General features: G+C 54.5%; 2 protein-coding genes and 1 long non-coding RNA gene across 3 annotated transcripts in view; 1 reads left to right on the top strand and 2 right to left on the bottom strand.

The window, feature by feature from the left end:
* LOC135284517 (zinc finger protein 271-like) overlaps nucleotides 1–20,991 on the bottom strand; it is a 523,404-nt gene that overhangs the window by 59,257 nt on the left and 443,156 nt on the right. The window lies entirely within an intron of this gene.
* On the bottom strand, nucleotides 4,868–8,750 carry LOC135284494 (uncharacterized). Its single transcript, XM_064396026.1, has 11 exons — nucleotides 8,309–8,750; nucleotides 7,865–7,929; nucleotides 7,430–7,762; nucleotides 7,096–7,244; nucleotides 6,691–6,838; nucleotides 6,295–6,482; nucleotides 6,075–6,212; nucleotides 5,680–5,794; nucleotides 5,370–5,507; nucleotides 4,962–5,138; nucleotides 4,868–4,882 (listed from the first exon to the last, which is right to left on the bottom strand). The coding sequence occupies exons 1-11, from the start codon at nucleotides 8,424–8,426 to the stop codon at nucleotides 4,868–4,870; spliced, it is 1,584 nt and encodes a 527-aa protein (XP_064252096.1). The 5' UTR covers nucleotides 8,427–8,750.
* Nucleotides 9,459–11,618, top strand: LOC135284636 (uncharacterized). The gene is made up of 2 exons (XR_010349901.1): nucleotides 9,459–11,052; nucleotides 11,167–11,618. It is a non-coding gene; the product is annotated as an uncharacterized LOC135284636 (long non-coding RNA).

Genomic DNA, 20,991 nt, shown 5'->3' with positions numbered 1-20,991 from the left:
GGCTGCCGCTCTCTCCGAACACCACGCTGCAGGGGAAAAACCCCTGCAACCGGTGGATGCTGCAACCTCCACTCCATGATCTGCCCCTTCAGCGGCTGCTCTCTGACCCCCACCGCGTTCAAGCGGAGGTGCCACTCCGCAGCTGTTTGTCCGTGCCTCCAGACTGACAACTCTGGCACTCAGTGCTTTTCTGGGAACAGCATTTTTCTCTGACCAGTACTTGCTTGGTCGGGGGGTTCCCTGATCTGTGGGGTGCCCACCGGGGCTCAGGACGCCTCACCCCTCCGGCAGGAGGGGCCATTTCTGAGAAAGCTGCCAGCTCGTACTGGAGTTCCAGCACGTGTGCCACAGCAGAGCTCAGTGGTGGATTCACTTCATTCAAGGCACGATAGTCCACAGTCAATCTCCATTCTCTGTCAGACTTTTGTACAGGCCAGATGGGACTGTTGAAGGGTGAGTTGGTTTTGCTGACCACCCCTTGGCTCTCCGGTTCACGGATCATTTTGTGCATGGGGATCACAGCATCTCGATTGGTTCAATACTCCCGGCAGTGCACCATCGAGGTGGCAATTGGTACTTGTTGCTCTTCCACCTTCAGGAGTCCTTCTGCAGATGGGTTTTCTGATATCCCAGCAAGGTGTTCAACTGCTTAATGTTCTCAGCCTCTACAGCAGCTATTCCAAAAGCCCACCTGCGTCCCTTTGGGTCTTTGTGATAGCCCTTCCGGAGGAAGTCTATGCCCAGAATACACGGGGCCTCTGGGCCGGTCACAATAGGATGTTTCTGCCACTCCTTCCCAGTCAGGCTCACCTCATCTTCCAACAGGATCACCTGCTGTGATCCCCCCCGTCACCCCAGCAGTGGAAACGGGTTCTGCCCCCACATGGCCTGATGGGATTAGAGTACACCGTGCACCAGTGCTGACAAAAGCCTCTTATTTCTATGGCTCTGGTGTGCTAGGGATCCACACAGCCCAAAAGCCTGCTGTGTTCTGAGTAATTTCTAAAGGGCAGATAGAGATAATTATGGGACCAAACCTGAGATAAATGTTAGGGGAAAGAAAGAAAGAAAGAACACTTGGGGGGGTAAAATCTCAGGTTATCTGCCTTCCCACCACCTTGTCCCTTGCCCCAGCAGGAGAGCTTTGCTCTCCCTGTCCCCAGCCAGCCCAGCCTGGGCACCTCAGGGCTGTCCCCAGCCTCCTGCTGAGGCCCGGCCTCGAGGGCTTCTGACGCAGGCCTGGCAGATGCTGTGGGGAAGCGCCAGAGCAGCCAGGTGCCAGGAACAAGGTGGCTGCCTGGGGGCTGCTTGTGGCCTCTGACACCCAATTCCTCAGAGCTTCCCAGTGCTCCAGCCCCTCAGGAGCCTTCTGTTGTTCTGCCAATTGACAGAGGCAATTTAAAGGACACCTCACGGGAAATCATGTTCTTATTTTACTGTGAATATTAAGGAACCACAGTGAAAGATGATACATTCAATAAAAATGTGCACTTCGTTTTAGTGAGAAGCAAAAACAAGCAAGCAGTGCACCTCAATCAGTACTGTAAGAGAGAAAGGAGAGTGATTTAGAAAGATGCATCATCAATTGCCTGAATTGTTTATCATCTTGTAGATCCTCAGTTGCTGGGGTGCCCTGTTTTGCACCAAGGACCTGGAGAACCATTCCCAGCAATTGGGAAAATCCTAGGTGGTCCATCCACCCATAAATGAGGTCTCCAAATTTGCTCTGAAAGTGGGTCAAGCTTTTATAGGCCAAAAAGAGCAAGTCCAAGTGACTTGATTATATTTTTAGCCCAGAAACACCTGGAGCTGATGGCACACTTCACAACCAGCAGGGGACACAGCTCGGCCAAAGGCCAGACCTCTGCTGTGAGGGTTTCCCCTAAACTGCCCTTCAAACAAACCTCCATTCATGTCTGTTGCGAAAATTTCTTAAAACAATGCATTTCTGCCACATAATTACACAGGGTTATGTGACAGTTTCTAAAGCAGCTGGTTTGGAGTCAAACAGCCAGAATTAAGAGTCCTTGTCATCTATTTGTAGCTACATCACACTTAGGGGGATTTGAAGGAGTTTGGAATGAGTTAGAGACTGGACCTCTGAGTTTTTTAGATGATGCCATTTCTTTTTCTTATCTTTGACACAGACAGGAAGGGTGAGTTTGGATCACATCTCCACTGTATGGCCCACAAGGTCACAAGACTTCTTGTTACAAGACCTTTTAAGCTTTACTTGATCAATAAAACACTGCCAACAAGGATATGTATGTTTTGGACCCAATCCTTCAACATTTCGTCTTACGGATTCATGCTACATTGTAAGCTTCCTTAGCCAATCATGTTATGGCACACAAACCTACAGCACTGCATTCTCCACTTCTTGTTTACCTTTCGAAATACTTTTATTTTTTCTACATCTTAAAGTCTATAACTTTAAACTTTCCTCCACTGAGCTTCATGTGTCACTGCTATGAACTCTAAATCTACATTCTTGCTTCCAGCACCTAAATTTGGAAGCCTTTTCCAAGGTCTCAGATCAAATCCTCTGTTAAATTCTAAGCTTTGCTTACAAGACCAAAGGTCTGAGAATTCCCTACATTTCTGGTTCCAACAGCACTGATGCAGTGAGTTACAGAGTGCCCAGGACCTGTCTTGTAAGTCAACTCCGTCAGGAACAAGGCGGCTGCCAGGGGGCTGCTCATGGCCTCTGACACCCAATTGCTCAGGGCTTCCCAGTGCCCCAGCCCCTCAGGCTCTCCCCCAGCCCGGCCAAGCTGCCCGGCAGCAGCGCCGCAGCCCCACAGGAGCTCCAGAGGAGCCCCAGCCAGAGGCACCTGGGAGCCCTCAGCAATGCAGCCAGCAGCACACGGCCAGGAGGACAGGGATGGCGCTTCCTGCCTGCCACAGGCCTTGTGGCCATCTCCAGGCACCGCTCCCGCAGGGATCCCCGCAGCTCCGGCCCTGCCCACCCGCTCTGTCGGCAGCACAAAGGCTTCAGCAGAACCACCACAGGCCAAGGGGCTTCTGGCCATTGTCCCTGCAGCACTGCACGCCTGGGCAGCTGGCTGAGTGCAAGCACCATTTTCCCCCTTCAGGGACCCCTCAGCTTGCTCTGCTGCTGAGCACAAGCATCTTTTTCACCGTTTCCTCTCTCTTGCCCTGCAGATCCTGGGCAGCAAAGAAAAGCTCCTGGGAGTCTGTGAATTATAACACATTCTATATTTACAGAAATTCAAAAGAGGAAAAAAAAAAAAAAAGAAAAATCTTAAAAGATAAAGGAAAATTCCCACTGGCTAGGGTTGCCCCCACCAAGTGTGCCTTGCCCATCAGTTCTCCTCAGAGCTCCGACAATGCAGCCAGCCGAGCCCTGACAGACGAGGCCGACTCTTCCATGCCCTGCGCAGCTGATCTTGCAGCCTCTGGAAGATGGAATAGTGCCCACGCTGAATTGCCCGGAGGACATGCAGTGTTTGGAGTGCCAGCTCTGACACGGCACTGCTCATATCCTCCGTCAGGAGTTCAAGGGCTGCATGAGAGAGGAACAGAGCCACAGTCAGATCCCGGATCTGCACGGAGACGAGGAGAGCCCCCTGCCAGGGCCATCCCAGCTGGCTCTTGCCATGGCCAGGAGGGAGCAGGGACCAAGGGGATCAGCCCAAAGCTGCTGGCCAGGAATGCCCCACATGGCCCTGAAACCTCTGTGCGTTCAGCCCACGGGAGCAGAGCCCTCCACATCCGGGGCAGGGCTTGCAGGTCTTCACCCGCCAACTCCTGCTGTCAGCCCGCTGCCATCACTCACCGCTGCAGATCATCAGGAGCTCTCCTGGCTGCCCCCTCAGGTGCCGCCCGGCCATCCCTGTGAACACAGAGCCTGTCAGGGCGGCAGCGGCACAGCTCCCTGCCAGCGGCGCTGCCAGCGCTGCGGCCACACGCCCTGCTGGCCCGGCAGGGCTCAGCCCGGGCCCTTGCCGCACGCTGCCGCCCAAGGGCACGGCTGCCAGAGGGCGGCAGCAGCGCCCGGGCCAGGCGGAGCTCCACGGCGCCGGGCCCGGATGGCGCTGCCGGGGCAGCGGGCGGGGCTGGGGCCGAGCTGCGGCGGGCCGGGGAGGGAGCCCGGCCTCGGGGCTCACCCATGAACCTGATGGCCGCCTCTCGCAGGGGCTCCTGGGGGCTCTCCAGGTAGCGCAGGGCCCGGCGCAGCTGCTCGGCCGCTCGGCTCGTGTCCTCTGCCAGCTGCAGAGAGCGGCAGCAGGGAAGGCTTGGCGCGGGCTCAGCCCCTGTGGCGGGCGCTCCCTGCGCCCAGCCCCGGCCTCCCCTGCCCGCACAGCCCTGAGGCGCGGCCAGCAGCCGCTGGCGCCGGGCTCCGCAGGGGGCAGAGGGCCGGCCCCGCAGCGCCGCCGGTTCTTAAGGCTGTTCTTACCAACACCTCGGCAAACGCCAACAGCTTCTCTGCCTCCACCAGCTCTTTGAGATCCCTCCTCTTCAGGAACCCGGCCGCACAATGCAGCGTTTCCCGAGAAGCCTGGAGAGCAGCAGAGACCCAGAGATAGCCCCACAGCCCAGGGCACAGGACTCACATCCCTGTGCCACAGCCTGGAGGAGGCTGCAGCTCGGGATGTGAGCAGGGCAGCCGGCAGCCCAGCCCCCTGCCAGGGGGACACCAGCAGCCCACGAGTCATCACCTCGGCCACACGCTGATTCTCATCGTGGCAGTGGAAGAAGAGTGCAGGAAGGCTCTGGCACACCACTGACTTAAGAGGCTTTTTTCCCTCCTCTGCTACCAAATCCATCACCTTGAAGAAGAGGTCGAGGGAGAGCAGCTGCACATGGCTGTTGTCCTGAATGAAAGAAAAAAACTCAGAGCCATCTACTCCAGGCCCACCTGAAGAGTACAAAAATCCACAGTGCACAAAGTTTCAGGGCAGCACCCAGTGCCCGAGGCTGGGGATACAAATCCTTACGTGGTCGAAGAGCAGCAGGAGAGCCTCAGCCAGCTTCGGGGCAGTGGTGCTGGATACCAGCATGTCTTTGCTCTTGAGCAAATTAGTGAACACAGAGAGCGTCATGCCCACCAGCTCTCTGTCTGCATCACCCAGCAGCTCCAGAAGGCTTGGAGACAGAGTGCCCATTCTCCTGGCCTGTGTGGAACACAAGGCTGTGCTGGGAAGCCATGGATGGCTGCAGCGCCAGCACCACCCTGACACTGCAACCCCACCCTGCTGCTGCAGGGCCCACAGGCCAAAGGCCTGCCCCAAAGCAGTGGGGCAGGTGAGGCAGGAGAGCTGGGAGCAGCTGCCTCAGCTGCCTCAGCCCTGCCAGCCCATGGGGCTGCTTTCCCCAGCGCAGCTTCAGCCGCTGCCCCTTCTCACCATCGAGGGATCCTTGCTGAGCACCACGAGGCCTCTGAGCGCCAGGCGACGCCTCTGCCTGCACTCGTTCCTCAGGTGCCTTGACATGATCTCCAGGATGCTGTCAGCACATTCCCTCAAGTCCAGGCACTCGAGGACCTGAAAGGCACAGGGCAGTGACAGGGCACCCGGCCAGCAGCAGCCCAGAACCGCACAGGGCTGGGCCCAGGCAGCAGCACAGGGCACGGGCACCGTCCCAGGCAGCTGCGGCTACGAGAGGGCAGAGAGCTGGGAGGCAGCTCAGCCAGGCAGCGCTGGCCTTCAGGCTCACCTCCACAAGGAACGCCAGGCCGGGCAGATCCCAGTGTGGCTCCTCCCTGCTGAGCAGCCCAAGCAGGCGGAGAGCAATCCCAGAACACAAGGAGAGAGAGACACGGCGCATCTCTCTGGAAGGGGAAAAAAGACACCAAGAGCCTGAGGTGGGGGGACCAAACCTTGCCCAGGACTGACTCACAGAGGTCTGGTCTTTGCCCAGCATCCCTGGAGAGGATGTGAGCGCTGTGGGAGGTGGCCCCTTCTGGGCACCCTCCTCTCCCAGCCTTTTCCAGTCTCCTTGGCCGTCCCTTGGTGACAAGGCCCTCTGGCCCATGACCACAGGGACTGTGTGGGGCACCCGGGCACAGGGCACAAATGCTGAGGGCAGTGTGGAGGAGAAGGGGGTCTCACCTGGCCAGCAGACCCACGGCATAGTGCTGGGTGTGAGCACACAGCAGCGTGTCCCAGCCACACTTACGCTCCATAGCCATCACCTCCTGGTCACACTCCAGTCGACAGAGCAGAGCCTTCATGGCCTGCACTGCAAACCTGTGTGCAGAGCAAAGCCCAGGTCACACTGGGAGCACTGGCACTGGCCACACGGGCAGGGGAAGGGCAGGAGGACTGGGACCTGCTGGGCCTGCTGGGAAGGCGGTGTTCCTCCTGGCATGCTCTCCAGAAGTTTTCAACTTCCTCTGGTGGCATCTGCTTCTGTGTGGTGATGACAACATGGAAGAGCAGAGCCACAAACAGGCGGGAGGAATGAAGGATCATGGCCTCATGGCATTTAGGCACAATGACCCAGATCACCAGAGTTGCCTGCAGAAGAAGCAGCCCAAGACAGCGCTCAGTGCCCTGGTGTCCATGGGGCAGGGCCCAGGGGCAGATGCAGGGGGAGCAGTGGGCCTAGTGCCCCCTGAGTCTGCCCCTAGCCCAAGTTTCATCCCAGCGACTGAGGCAGGGAGAGGATGGAGAGCTGCTGGAGAGGCAACCGGGTGGCAAGCAAAGGCCAGTTCCAGAAACTCACAGCCAGGGCAAAAACGTCCTTGTTGTCCCCATCGGAGGTGCATGTGCTGTGCACAGGCCAATCCTCCATCACACAGAGCAGTGTTGCCAGCACCTTCTCCATTGTTGGTCGTGATGAGCCTATGGCTCTCCACATCATTGCAGCAGCTCTGTGGGATCAGGGCTCTGTGTCAGGGGAATCTCAGTCACAGTACCATGCCCTGTGCAGCTGTGGGGGCACAGGTGACTGAGCCCCGGTGCCCTGAGGGGCAGGGAGGGAGCATTGGCAGCAGGCTGGGCAAAGAGAGGGGCCCGAGGGTCCTGGAGCTCTCTACCTGTCTGGCAGAGCCCATTGGACAGGCTGTGATGGGCCACGGGCCCTAAAGGCTGGTGAGCCCTGAGCTCTCAAGGCACGTGGGCCCCGTACCTGTCACACGTTGGGGCACAGTGCAGGAGGGTCAGCGCCACGTCTGCAGGGTGTTCCTCAGCCAGCCTCACAATGTCACTGTGCAGCCTGGCATCCACAGTGACGTGGGACATGAGATTCTGGTGGATGTTCTTCACCATGGCTGGCACCTGGAGGAGGCATGGGGAAGACCTGGAGCGCTGTCTATGGGAGCAACTTCCCCAGTTTCCCCCCAAGAAGTGCCTCCTTTCCCGTCACAATCTACTGGCCTCAAAGGCTGAGGGGGCCCAGTGACCCAGGCTTGAGGGGACACACGGCCCTGGGAGGCCTCCAGTCCTAGCCCCAGGCTGCTTACCTGCTGCTGATAAGGAACAGCACTGTCCTGGAAAAAATCCACAGTGGAAGCACAAATCTCAGGGGGAGTGGGCATGGCTCCAGTATTTTTCAAGGCCTCAATCTCTTCATTGTCAGTGTTTTTTATGACTCCATCCTCAGTCACTGATGTGGGAAGAGCCTGTGGCCAGGTTTCAGTCCCTGAGGTGTCCAAGTCTTGCGAGAGCCCAGCTGAATCTGGGCTGACATCAGGCTCTGCTTGGAGCTGGGTCAGCCCCGAGTCAGGCTCAGCTGGGCCCTCAGCTGCTGCGGTGTTGGTCTTTCTACGCCGAATGTGCGGGAATTTTCGGAACATCTGCCAAAGAATAAAGGACAGGGAAGCCAGGAATGCTCCAAGTGTAGTGCTTGGCTGAGCAGGGACAGCAGGCCCAGCCCAGGTGGGCATGGCTGCAGGTACCTGCGCTGTTCTGCGGAAGTGGCCACGGCTGGATTGCTGCTCTTGTGTGCGCTCCACGGCTGCATCTGGCAAAGAGCGAGCGCAGCCAGAGCTGAGGGGCTGCGGGAGAGGCCGGAGAACACAGCCCAGCCCTGGGCTCCCCAGGCAGGGACAGCCCCGGGATGCCCCAGGGGGATGGAGCACGGCCACTGCGGGGTGTCTGCCTGGGCCCTCTTGCGTCCTGTCCATGGGCATGTCCCCAGGGGATGGGATGGGATGGGATGGGACGGGATGGGATGGGATGGGATGCCATGGGATGGGATGGGATGGGATGGGATGGGATGGGATGGGATCGGATGGGATGGGATGCCATGGGATGCCATGGGATGCCATGGGATGCCATGGGACGGGATGGGGCCAGGCTGGCTGCAGGCTCCAGTCCTACGGCCCAGCTCTGCCACTCACCGTCCTGCAGTGTCTGGATCTGCTCTGGCTCTTCAAGTTGCTCTCCTGAAGCAGCTCCAGGGCCTTTCTTATTTTTCCCCCGGAAGCATTTGAACAGGCTGAAAAATCTGCCTGCCATTCCACCTTCCAGCCTTGAAGGCACCTTCTAGAGAGATGCCTCAGGATATTGCCAAGTCAGCAATTTCAGTTGTGCCTTGAAGATTTCTGAGACAGAGAGGTCTCAGGATAGCTGCAGGACAGCAAGTCCTGCACTCTAGTCTTGGGCGCTCCTGCCACAATGACAGGAGATTCCTGGTAAATTACTCAGGTCAGCAAGTCCCACAGTCTGGCCTCGAGGTCAGCTGCAGGAACAACACCTCAGAACAGCTCCGGGTCAGACAGGAACGAGTGCGCTGTGCGGGGGCTTCTCACAGCACCGCTCTGTCCCGTCCTGTCCCGTCGCCTGCTCCAAGCGCTGTGGAGTGTTCTTGTCACCACCAGCTCCTATGTCACCAGGTGTCACAAAGGACACACTCCTCCATTCCATGCCACGGTGACCGTGCTGCAGCGTGTCACAAAGGAACCTTGCACACACTGCCACCTGCCCTGGGGCCCTGCCCAGCCCACCCAAAGTGGCCCCGGTTGGAAGGAATCCCTGGCCCCAAGTGTCTAAGGCAGCCCGACAGGATCTTTAGGAAGGGCTCAGCCCATCAGCAAACGCTGCCCTGCTCTGCGGGCTCAGGGCAGCAGAAGGAGCCCCCAGGGCTGCCGAGGCAGCCGCGCTGGCAAGGGCACGGGGCCTTCCACGGAAGCTGGCACGGCCTCCTTGGGACACGTCCCGGCTGCTGGCCATCCTAAACCCGCGGCTGGGACAGGCACAGGGAACGTGTGGGCCAGGGCACCAATGCTGCTCTGAGCCCTGGGGCCCGGGCAGCGCTGCCATCAGCAGGTGTGGCAGAGTGCCCACCCAAGCACACCTGCCACCCCCCGAGCCCTGGCAGCGCTGCTGCCCCTCTCCTGCCCCAGAGACCTGTGCCCCGGGGGACTTCTGTGCCACAGGGAGCCAAAGCCCACGTGCACTGGGGGCTGTGCTCCTCCCTGCAGGGGCTGTTGGCAGCAGCACCTGGAGCACTGCTGCAACACTTGCTGTCTGTGAGAAGGCAGAGGCTGTTAGTCAGTCCTGAAATGATTTGCTCATGGAAGGGATTGGCAGTAGCACCACAACACCATCAGCTGCTGAGTTTCCCTGGACAATTGGATTGTTCAGGGGCACTGTAGTGTTTCATTGTGATCTTCTGTCAGTTCTTCTGGGAAAAACACTAGCCCAGTCTGTGATGTTCAGTGCTCCATTTGCTGTGTGTCTGTCTATGTCTTAGCTGATGCAAAGCAAATATTTCCTCCAGATCCAGAGCTGTGCCTGAAAATTCACAGAGCTACATCCATTTCTGATTTTTTTAAAAAGTTTTCCAGAGCCCGCTGATAATTTTCAAGGTTTTCAGAGAACCACAGAATAATGAGGTTGGAAGCCATGTCTAGGATCATCAAGTCCAACCTATGTCCCAACACCTCAATTAGACTATAGTACCAAATGCCATATTCCACCATTTTTAAAACACATCCAAAGATACTGATTCCACCACCTCCCTGGGAAGAACATTCCAGTACTTTATTATTCTTTTGGTTAACTTTTTTTTCCTAATATCCAACCTGTACCTTCCCTGACGTATCTTGAGACTGTGTCCTCTTGTTCTGTCAGTTGCTGCCCGGTGGAAGAGACTGACCCCCACCTGTCTACAACCTCCCTTCAGGAAGTTGTAGAGAGCAATAAGGTCACCTCTAAGCCTCCGTTTCTCCAGGCTAAACAACCCCAGTTCCTTCAAACATTCCTCATAGGGCTTGTGTTCCAAGCCCCTCACCAGCCTTGTTGCCCTCCTCTGGACGTGCTCAAGCATCTCAACATCCTTCCTAAACTGAGGGGCCCAGAACTGGACACAGTACTCAAGGTGCGGCCTCACCAGGGCCGAGTACAGGGCAAGAATGACCTCCCTGCTCCTGCTGGCCACACAATTCCTACTGCAGGCCGGGATGCCATTGGCCTTCTTGGCCACCAAGGCACATTGCTGGCTCATATTCAACCAGCTGTCAACCAGCACCCCCAGGTCCCTTTCTGCCTGAACACTGTCCAGCCACACTGTCCCCAGCTTGTTACATTGTAGGGGATTTTTGTGGTCAAAACGTAGAACTCGGCACTTAGACTTATTAAACTTCATGCTGCTGGACTCTGCCCATCCATCCAACTGATCCAAGTCTCTCTGCAGAGCCCTCCTTCCTTCCAGGAGATCAACACAAGCTCCCAGCTTAGTGTCAGCTGCAAATTTACTAATGAAGGACTCGATGCCCTCATCCATGTCGTCTATAAAAATATGAAATAGGACTGGTCCCAGCACAGAGCCCTGAGGGACAGCACTGGTGACTGGCCGCCAGCTGGATGCAGCACCGTTCACCATCACTCTCTGGCCCGGCCATCCAGCCAGTTCCTAACCCAGCCAAGAGTGCTCCTGTCCAAGCCGTGGGCTGCCAGCTTCTCCAGGAGTGTGCTGTGGGAGACAGTATCAAAGGCCTTGCTGAAGTCTAAATAGACCACATGCACAGCCTTTCCTGCGTCCACCAGGCGGGTCAGCTGGTCACAGAAGGAGACCAGGCTGGTCACACATGGCCTACCCTTCGTAACCCCTGATGACTGGCTCTGATACCCTGGCCATGCTGTAAGTGCTGTGTGATAGCACTCAGTGTGAACTGTTCCATCTTACCTGGTACTGAGGTCAGGCTAACTGGCCTGTAATTGCCAGGATCCTCCTTACCACCTTTTTTGTAAACAGGTGTCACATTGGCCAGTTTCCAATCATCTGGAACCTCACCAGTGAGCCACGACTCCTGGTAAATGATGGAGAGCGGCTTGGCAACCTCATCTGCCAGCTCCCTCATCACCCTAGGGTGAATCCCATCTGGTCCCATTGATTTTTAAATATCCAAGTGTCCCAGCAGTTTTCTGACTGCCTCCTCTTGGATAATAAGAGGACCATTCTGATCCCTGGCACCACCTACCAACCCTTGAGGACAGTTGTCATGAGGATAAGCTGTCTTACCACTAAAGACTGAGGTGAAGAAAACATTAAGCACTTCCGCCTTTTCCGCATCTTTAGTAACTAGTTTGCCTGCTCCATCCAATAAGGAACCGAGGTTGGTTATACCCTTCCTTTTACCATTAATATATTTGTAAAAACTTTTTTTATTATTTTTAACAGAAGTTGCCAAGTTGAGTTCAAACTGAGCTTTGGCCTCCCTAATTTTTTTTCTACATGCCCTGGCAGCACCCTTAAATACTTCCTCAGAAATCACTCCCTCCTTAAAAAGATGATACATCTTTTTCTTATTTCTAAGTTCCTTCAAAACCTCATTACTCATCCAGACTGGACGTTTGCCTCGTCTACTCATCTTTTGGCACACAGGGACAGTCTGTTCTTGTGCCCTCAAGATCTCTGCTTTGAAGCACACCCATCTCTCCTGGACTCCTTTGTTTTTAAAGGCTGTTTCCCAAGGAATTCTCTGGACAAGTCTTTTAAATAGGCCAAAATCTGCCCTCCGGAAGTCCAGTGTAGAGATCTTATTGATATTCCTCCTTATTTCACCAATTATTGAGAATTCTATAGTTTCATGATCACTATGCCCCAAGCGGCCTACAACCTCCACATCACCTACCAGTCCATCTCTATTTGTAAACAATAGGTCTAACATAGCCCCTCCCCTGGTGGGTTTGCCCACCAGTTGTGACAAAAAGTTATCCTCCACACATTCTAAAAACCTTCTAGATTGCTGTTTTTTTGCTGTATTGAGTTCCCAGCAGATGTCTGGTAGGTTGAAGTCACCTACAAGAACAAGGGCTGATGATCCTGAGACTTTGTTCAGTTGTTTATAGAATAAGTTGTCCACCTCTTCATCCTGGTTGGGTGGACGATAGCAGACTCCCAGTAGGATGTCAGCCTTGTTGGCCTTCCTCTTAATTTTTACCCATAGGGACTCAACTTCATCATCATTAGTCTCAATACCTGTGACATCCAAAACCTCCCTAATATAAAGGGCCACCCCTCCACCTCTTCTCCCTTTTCTGTCTTTTCTGAAGAGCTTGTAGCCATCCAGTGCAGTGCTCCAACTATGTGAGTCATCCCACCACGTTTCTGTGATGACAACTACATCATAGTCCTGCTGATGCACCATGGCCTCCAGCTCTTCTTGTTTGTTACCTATGCTGCGTGCATTGGTATACATGCATCTCAGCTGGGCTACTGATTTCTCCCCTAACACAGTCTTACCACCCCTGGGCCTGCTTCCAAACAGCCCAGCTGCATCCCCTTCCCCCTTCAAACCTAGTTTAAAGCCCTCTCAATAAGGTCTGCCAGTTCATGAGCTAAAAACCTCCTACCCTTAACAGAGAGATGTACCCCATCTGATTCCAATAGAGCAGGTGCCATAAAGGTTGCTCCATGATCAAAGAATCCAAAATTTTGCCGATAACACCAACCCTTGAGCCATTTGTTAATGATATGAGTTTTCCTATTCCTTTCATTATTTTTCTCTGCCACCAAAGGGACTGAGCAGAACACTACCTGTGCACCTGTCCTATCAACCACTTGACCCAGTGCCCTAAACTCCCTTTTAATCACCTTGACACTCCTCTTTTCAATCTCATCACTGCCAGCTTGGAGTATCAGCAGTGGGTAATAATCAGAGGACTGAATCAGCCTAGGAAGTTTCTCAGTGATGTTTCGTACCTGGGCCCCAGGGAGGCAGCAGACCTCCCTGTGGGATGGGTCAGGTCGACATACGGGGCCCTCTGTCCCCCTCAGAAGGGAATCACCCATCACGATTACCCTTCTTTTTTTCTTGACATTAGAGGTGGTAATCCTCTTTTTAGGCAAGTCATAATTGGGAGGCTCACTGGGTAGATGATTTTCCTCTAAATCATCTCTCTGGCTGTCTAGATCCAGTGCCTCATACCTATTCTGAAGTGGCACCTGGCTAGGGGATGGGGGGCAGGAGGGTTTTTTTGTTATTACCACCCCGAGCAGGGACCCATTTCCACTCCCCTTCATCTACCAGGTGCCCCTCTATTGCCTGAGAGTGAAAGACACATGAGCCCTCTGACTCCTGGTGGGCCTCCCTTAAAGATGTAAGGGCTGAACTCCACCAGTCTATTTCCTTTTCACTATCCCTGATACTCCTTAACCTTTCAACTTCTTCCCTAAGCTCAGCCACTAGCGAAAGGAGGTCATTCACTTGTTCACACCTCAGGCAGGCCTTCTCCATAACATCCCCTGAAGCCACTGATAAGCTCAAACACTCCGGGCAGGAATGGGTCTGTACGGACACATCCTTTTTGGAGGGCTCTACTTGGTCATATACACTTGTACCAACCACGGATTTTGACCGGGTTAAAACCATTGCTTAGGAGAAAGCCCAAGATCAATCAACCAATAAAACAATACTTCACCAAACTAGCTGGAACCTGCAGCCCTGCTTGCTTGCCCTGCCTGCGCGAACTGCTGTGACCCTGTTTGCCTGCTCCTGTTCACCGCACTCCGGGTCGCCGCGCTCCCCAGAGGTCTCTTATAATGGGTCACTCCGGAACAAGGAAGCTCCACCTCCTGCTCCTGAGTGGCTCACAAAGCAATTAAGGTCATTAAAGTCCTTGTGCTGTGTCTGTGCTGCTGAGCTGGGCTGGGCTCCTGCCACAGAGGCAGCTCCTGGTAAGCAAGAAGAGCTTCAAAAGCACATTTCTCTTGATGAGCAGCTCTTGTGGCAGCCCAGCAGGGCTGGGGCACTGCCTGCAGCCAGCCCGGGCACAGACCAGAGGCACAGAGAGCTTCAATCAGTCAGAGCTGGGAAGGAGCTGAGAAGTGCCTGGGGCAGAATCACTGCCAGCCCTTGGCACAGGAACCTCTGGCTGCAGGACAATGCAGCTGCAGCTCCTGGAGCCATCTCCTAAAGCTGGAACATCCCAATGCCTGCAGACTCTGTGAGTACATTCTGCGATTGTCTCTTGTGCAGAGCAGCCAGGGGTGCCCAGGGCTGTCCTGCAGAACAGGCTCCTGCAGCCCAGGGCGCTGTGCTGGGGCAGGGACTCTGCTGCCTGCCAGGGACAGCTCTCAGCCGGCCCTGGCAGCTGCTCCCAGCACTGGGGGACAAGATCTGGGGGGAAGGAGACAGCTGGTAAGGCTTTGAAGTGTTCTCCTTGTGTGGTGAGGATGCTGCATTGGTCAGGATTGCTCCCAGCATAACATTTAACTGCCGAACATCTACAAGTAGATTATACAGCTAACACAGCTAGTCAGGGGCTGGATAAAAGGGAAAATCCGGCTTTTTCAATCTACTGCTGTTGGTTGCCTGGATCGGAAATTCCATATAGATGTTAATCTCAGTTCAGGTGAAGAAAAATAAAAACAATTTTCTCAAATCTGAACAAACCAGGCAGTGACAGCAATCACCACAGTTCACTTTAAAGGCAGCATCAGTGTCGATTTTCCAGCCTGCTCAGGGTTGCTCTGATGTTGCCATCAGAGCCTGCAGAGCCAGAGCTGCCCCTGGGCAGTGACAGAGCTGGGAGGGGTCTGCAGGGCAGAGCTGAGCCCCCAGGGCTGGGCTGGGCTCTGGCAGCACTGGCAGGGCCCAGCCCTGGGCACAGGGACCAGCTGCTGGCAGGGACAGCTCCAGGCAGCAGAGCCCTGGGCAGGCAGTGGGGGGAAAGTGTCCCCAGTCCGTGCTGGGATATTTAAAATCCTCTCCTAATGCAACTATTCTATGATTAATTTTTATACAGATCCCCATGCCAAGGCACCAAAATGTCCAACAGCAGCTCCATCAGCCACTTCCTCCTGCTGGCATTGGCAGACACGCGACAGCTGCAGCTCCTGCACTTCTGCCTCTTGCTGGGCATCTCCCTGGCTGCCCTCCTGGGCAACGGCCTCATCATCAGCGCCGTAGCCTGCGGCCACCACCTGCACACGCCCATGTTCTTCTTCCTGCTCAACCTGGCCCTCAGCGACCTGGGCTCCATCTGCACCACTGTCCCCAAAGCCATGCACAATTCCCTCTGGGACACCACCACCATCTCCTACACAGGATGTGCTGCACAGCTCTTTTCATTTCTGTTCTTCATCTCAGCAGAGTATTTCCTCCTGACCATCATGTGCTACGACCGCTACGTGTCCATCTGCAAACCCCTGCACTATGGGACCCTCCTGGGCAGCAGAGCTTGTGCCCACATGGCAGCAGCTGCCTGGGCCAGTGCCTTTCTCACTGCTCTGCTGCACACAGCCAATACATTTTCCCTGCCCCTGTGCCATGGCAATGTTCTGGGCCAGTTCTTCTGTGAAATCCCCCAGATCCTCAAACTCTCCTGTTCACACTCAAACCTCAAGGAACTTGGGCTCATTGCTATTAGTGCCTGTTTAGCACTTGGCTGTTTTGTGTTCATTGTTTTTTCCTATGTGCAGGTCTTCAGGGCTGTGCTGAGGATCCCCTCTGAGCAGGGATGGCACAAAGCCTTTTCCACCTGCCTCCCTCACCTGGCTGTGGTCTCTCTGTTCTTCAGCACTGTCAGGTTTGCTCACCTGAAGTCCCCCTCCATGTCCTCCCCATGCCTGGATCTGGCCCTGTCAGTTCTGTACTCGGTGGTGCCTCCAGCCCTGAACCCCCTCATCTACAGCCTGAGGAACCAGGAGCTCAAGGCTGCAGTGTGGAGACTGATGACTGGATGCTTTCACAAACATTAAACTGCTGGCCAGTGTCTGCAAATCACTTGTAATAAAAGTCATCTTTGATACTTCTTATTGGTATAGTTGTTGGGATTTTTTCCTTTGTTTTATATTTTTCACATTGACTACAAATAAATGTCATTGTCTGTGCCATTTCACATTTTGTTTCTCTCCATCTCCCCTGTGGCATTGACACAGACTGTGTCAATGACAGGCTGCATTCCTGGTGGCTATAAAGGAAATAAAAGATCTCCCAGCAGAATTTTCTGCAGAGATGCCCTTTTGTTGCCTTCTCTGGAGCTGCAGCAGCAATGTCTGTGTGCAGAGCTGGGGCAGATCAGTGCTGGCACAGCAGCTGTGCCCAGCAGCAGCAGCAGCACTTGGTGTTGCCAGTGCTGCTGCCGTAGCCCTGCCCCGCTGCCCTGGTGGCCCTGGTGTTGCTGCAGGGCCTGAGTGCTCTCGGGGCCAGGCACAGTCCTGGGGGTGGCAGTGCCGGGGCTGCAGCAGGGACATGCCATGGGCACTGCTGGGGCAGCGCTGACGCCTCAGGCCAGGCCCTGGGGGCTCCAGGCTCCTTGCCCAGGCTCTCTCAAGAACACGGCCAGGCCAATGCTCAGCACAGAAAAGCCCCAGGGTGAGCAGCCCCAGGCTGGCCGTGGGCAGGCTGGGGGCAAACAGCACGGCTGGGGCTCTGCAAGGGCCCTGGGGGAGACGGGAAGGAGCAGCAGAGCAGGGGCTGATCCATCCCCAGGGCGCTGCACAGCCCAGGGCAGCGTCCCAGGGCATCCTCATGGAGCTGCCAACAACATCCCCCCTCTGCAGCTCTGGCCTCTCCCCCAGCTCACACAGGTGCCGCATCCTTGCAGGCACAGCCATGGCAGCACTGGCTCAGGAGCCCCTGTTTGCATTGCACAGAGCAGGCAGGAGCAACCCCATGCTGCTGCTGTGGGGACATGAACCTGAGGGAGCACAAATGCCATCAGCCCCTGGGCCAGCAAGGGCTGGGGAACACCAGGGAAACCACTCAGCTTTGTCCTGGCCTCTGCAGTCAGCCAGAAACTTTGTTTCCATCAGCTGGGAGTTTCCTGTGCCACTGCACACTGCTCTGTTGCTCAGAGCCAGGGCAGCCTGGCAGCCACCCCCAAACGGCCCTCAGGATTTCCTTTGCTTCACTTTTTCTTCTTTACTCCTAGCAGTACAAATTTCTTCCTATTACCCATCCCTGTCCCCTCCTCTGCAAACAGCCCATCCCTGTTTGCCCTTTCCTCTCTGGCTCCACTCCCCATTTCAGTTCCTGACTTGGCACCATGGGTAGAATCACTGCCCTGCTCCTGCTGGCCACACCATTCCTGATCCAGGCCAGGAGCCACTGGCCTTCTTGGCCACCTGGGCACACTGCTGCCTCATGTCCAGCCTGCTGTCCATCAGTCCCTGCAGATCCCTTTCTGCCTGGCTGCTGTCCAGCCACTCTGTCCCGAGCCTGTAGTGCTGCAGGGGTTGTTGTGGCCAAAGTGCAGGACCCGGCACTTGGACTTGTTAAACCTCACCTTGTTGGATTTGGGCCCTGGATCCAGCCTGTCCAGGGCCCTGTGCAGAGCCCTCCTCCCCTCCAGCAGATCCACAGTCACACCCAGCTTGGTGTCATCTGCAAATTTGCTGATGCTGGACTCAATTCCCTCACCCAGATCATCAGTGCAGATATTGAAATCCACCCTGGCTGGCTCTGATCCCTCGGCCATCCTGTGGGTGCCCTGTGATGGCTCTCAGGGTGATCTGTTCCATAACCTTGCCAGGCACCCAGGTCAGGCTGACAGACCTGGAGTTCCCCAGATCCTCCTTCCAGCCCTTCTTGGGGATGGGCTCACACTGGCACCTCCACTCCTCTGGGACCTCCCTGCTGAGCCAGGACTGATGGTAAATGATGGAGAGCAGCTTGGGGAGCTCATCCACCAGCTCCCTCATCCCCCTGGGATGGATCCCATCTATTCCCAGAGACACCTGTGAGCACCTGAGTGGCTCAGCAGGTCCCCAGCTGCTTCCTCCTGGATTCCAGGGGCTGCTCCCTGTGCCCATCTACCAGCTCAGGAGAACACTTGTCCTGAGGATGGCCTGTCTTATTGTTGAAAACTGAGGCAAAGAAGGGGTGAAGTACCTCTGCCCATTCTTCATCTTTGGTAACCATATCCCTCACAATAAGAAATGCAGGTTATCCTTACCCCTCCTTTTGCCATTAATGTGCTTATAAATACATAATAATTATCCTTCACAGAAGTATCCAAGTTAAGTCCTAATTGATCTTTCACCTCTCTAATTTTTTCTATCTGCACAACCTAACAACATCCTTAAACATTTCTTGATTTACCTACCCCTATGTCCAAAGGTGCTGCACCCTCTTTTTAACCCCTAAATTCCTGCAAAAGCTCCATGCCCAGCCAGGCCAGTCATTTCCCCCTCTGGGTCATCTTTCTGCACAAAGGGACAGCCTACTCTTGCTCCATCAAGGTTTCTTTGCTGAAGTGTGTCCATCCTTCCTGGAACCCTGTGTTTTTAAGGGCTGTTTCCCTTAAAAGAATCAGTTCCTGATTTGGTACTCCCCAAATCTGCCTCCTCAATAGGCCAAAGTCTGCCCTTAAAAGTCCAGTGTAGAAGATTTATTGATGCCCCTCCTTCTTTCATGGAATATTTTAAAACTTAATAATTTCATGGTCTTCATGGTCACTGTACCCCAAACAGCCTCTGACCAGCACTTCTCTCACCAGCCCTTCTCTGTTTGTGAGCAGCAGGAGACAGAGCTTTCCTTGGGAGTGGGAATTGCAGGAAACCTCCCCAAAGTGCAGCTTGGAAGGTTCAGCCTGGAGCTGAGGAGAAAGCAAAGTCCCTGCCAGGGTAGAATTGTGGTGCTCGAGGTGTGGCAGCGTGAGGCTGGGCCATGGCCGGCTCTGTGTGCCAGGAGCCGGCAGCGCTGGGTGCAGGGAGCACAGGGAGGGCACAGAAACGCTGGCTGAGAAATGCTGGGGCACAGCGAGATGGGCGAGTGCAGCCGGCCAGGGCACAGGAGCAGCACGCACAGGGGGCACAGCCTGCAGGACAGATGGCCAAGGGCTGGGCAGGGCTGGCAGGGCCACAGGCACCCAGGCCTTTGTGCCCTGGGCTCGGGCAGCGCCTCTGGAGGCCCCACAGCAGGAACTTTCCTGGCAGGGGCTGCACTTTGGCTCTCCCTCAGCCTCCCTGGCCAGGCTGGCAGGGGCTGCAGGTTGATGGCATTTGTCCTTGCTGCCCCTCGCATCCCCCTGCCCCACAGAGAGCCCCGAGCCACCCGTGAGGGACAGGCCCTGCTGGCCCAGGCTGGGCTCAGGGCTTGGCCTTTCTACTTCCCCCAGCCAGCCCAGGCCTTGCTCAGCATTGCAGTTCCCTGCCCAGAGCCTTGGGCTCCCCACACTCCTGGCCTCAAGGATCTGCTCACACCAGTCCCTGGGGAGCCTTTGGCTCTCCCTGCCCTCCCTGGGGCCCAGCCATGCTCCAAGGCACTTCGAGTTTTGCTGCTGACTGCTTGAGCAGCTTCTTCATCCTTCCCTCAGTGCCTGAGGCTCCTGGACCCAGCCCCAAATCCACTGTGGGGCTGATTAAAACACAGAAAGCCCTCAGGAGCTCTTTGTCTCCCTTCAATTGTCTTCATGTCTCCAGGGCTTGTGCAGTGATTGGAGTCAGTTTGGAGTTCTGTTAAGGAGGAAGATGTCAATGTGCACCAAACACATGATGTTTGGATTTAATCATATGGGTGGTTTTCTATTTTTCAGTTCAGAAAAGAGGTGATAGAAGCATTCCCGAAGTGATCTTGATGCTGAATGTCTCCTTAGGAGGTCTGGGCACGGAGAAAAACAAGCCCCTTTTGGGCTGACCCTGTTTGTACAGCCTGCTGCTCACCCCAGCCTCACCATGTCTGACATGGCCCACCTGGGACTGACATCCTAAAGCATGCAAAAATGTTGCTGTAATTTATTATTTTATTTTATTCTGTATCAAATTATTTTGTGTTATTATTTAACTACGTATATATTTATTATATTCATTTCTATTTATAATAACATCGTTTTTTCTTACCTAGTTTTTATGTTGTGAAATACAAAGCTATGTTTTGTGTCAGGTACATACAGGCAACCTGTGTACCTGTGATTGGGATATGTGTGGAAACTGATCATGGGACAGTTACAAAGACAATTCTAATAAATAACTGAGGAAGTAAAGCATGGAAGAAGGCCTTTGAACCTATCCTTTGTTCGCAATTAACCTTTATAACTCTTCAGTTGATTTAGGAGTATTCGAATTAAAGCTTTAAGGATGTTGCTGCTTGACAGGAACTTTCTGCTTCTAGCTAAAATGAGTTTTGCAATAATAACATTTTGAAGTATCATTTTAGAATATTGCTTGTAGTAAGTATCTTTGGAACTGTAGCTTTAGAATATATCAAAAGGAAACATGCTTATCTCAACACCTTAACAAAACAGTGAAAAGCAGCTTGAGAAAGGAAGATGAACATCAACTCTATCAAGGACTGATAGTTTCAACAAAGGGAAGCTGGACATCACTGTTATGAGATTTACAGTCCTTGCAATTAAAAGGTGGACCCACATCTGGAATCTGGACCTCACCAGCTGGGAGACTTCTTTCTTCTTTCGGAAGCTGGACCCCACCATACGGGGATACTCTTTTCTGGGACACATCCTGAGAAAAACTAAATCACAATAGTGTATAGAATTGTGACATAAAAATTGGGAACAGAAACTGCTGAGAAAGCTTATGAGTACCCCTATAAATATCTGTAAGCTCCAACTATCGGCGTGCAGTTGGAGGGAAAAATTTCCCCACTGTACCCAGCACTGTTTTGCTCATACT

This window comes from Passer domesticus, chromosome 21, assembly GCF_036417665.1.
Source record: "Passer domesticus isolate bPasDom1 chromosome 21, bPasDom1.hap1, whole genome shotgun sequence".
In the NCBI taxonomy this organism is placed as follows: domain Eukaryota; kingdom Metazoa; phylum Chordata; class Aves; order Passeriformes; family Passeridae; genus Passer; species Passer domesticus.
This window is presented reverse-complemented; position numbering and strand designations above follow the sequence as displayed.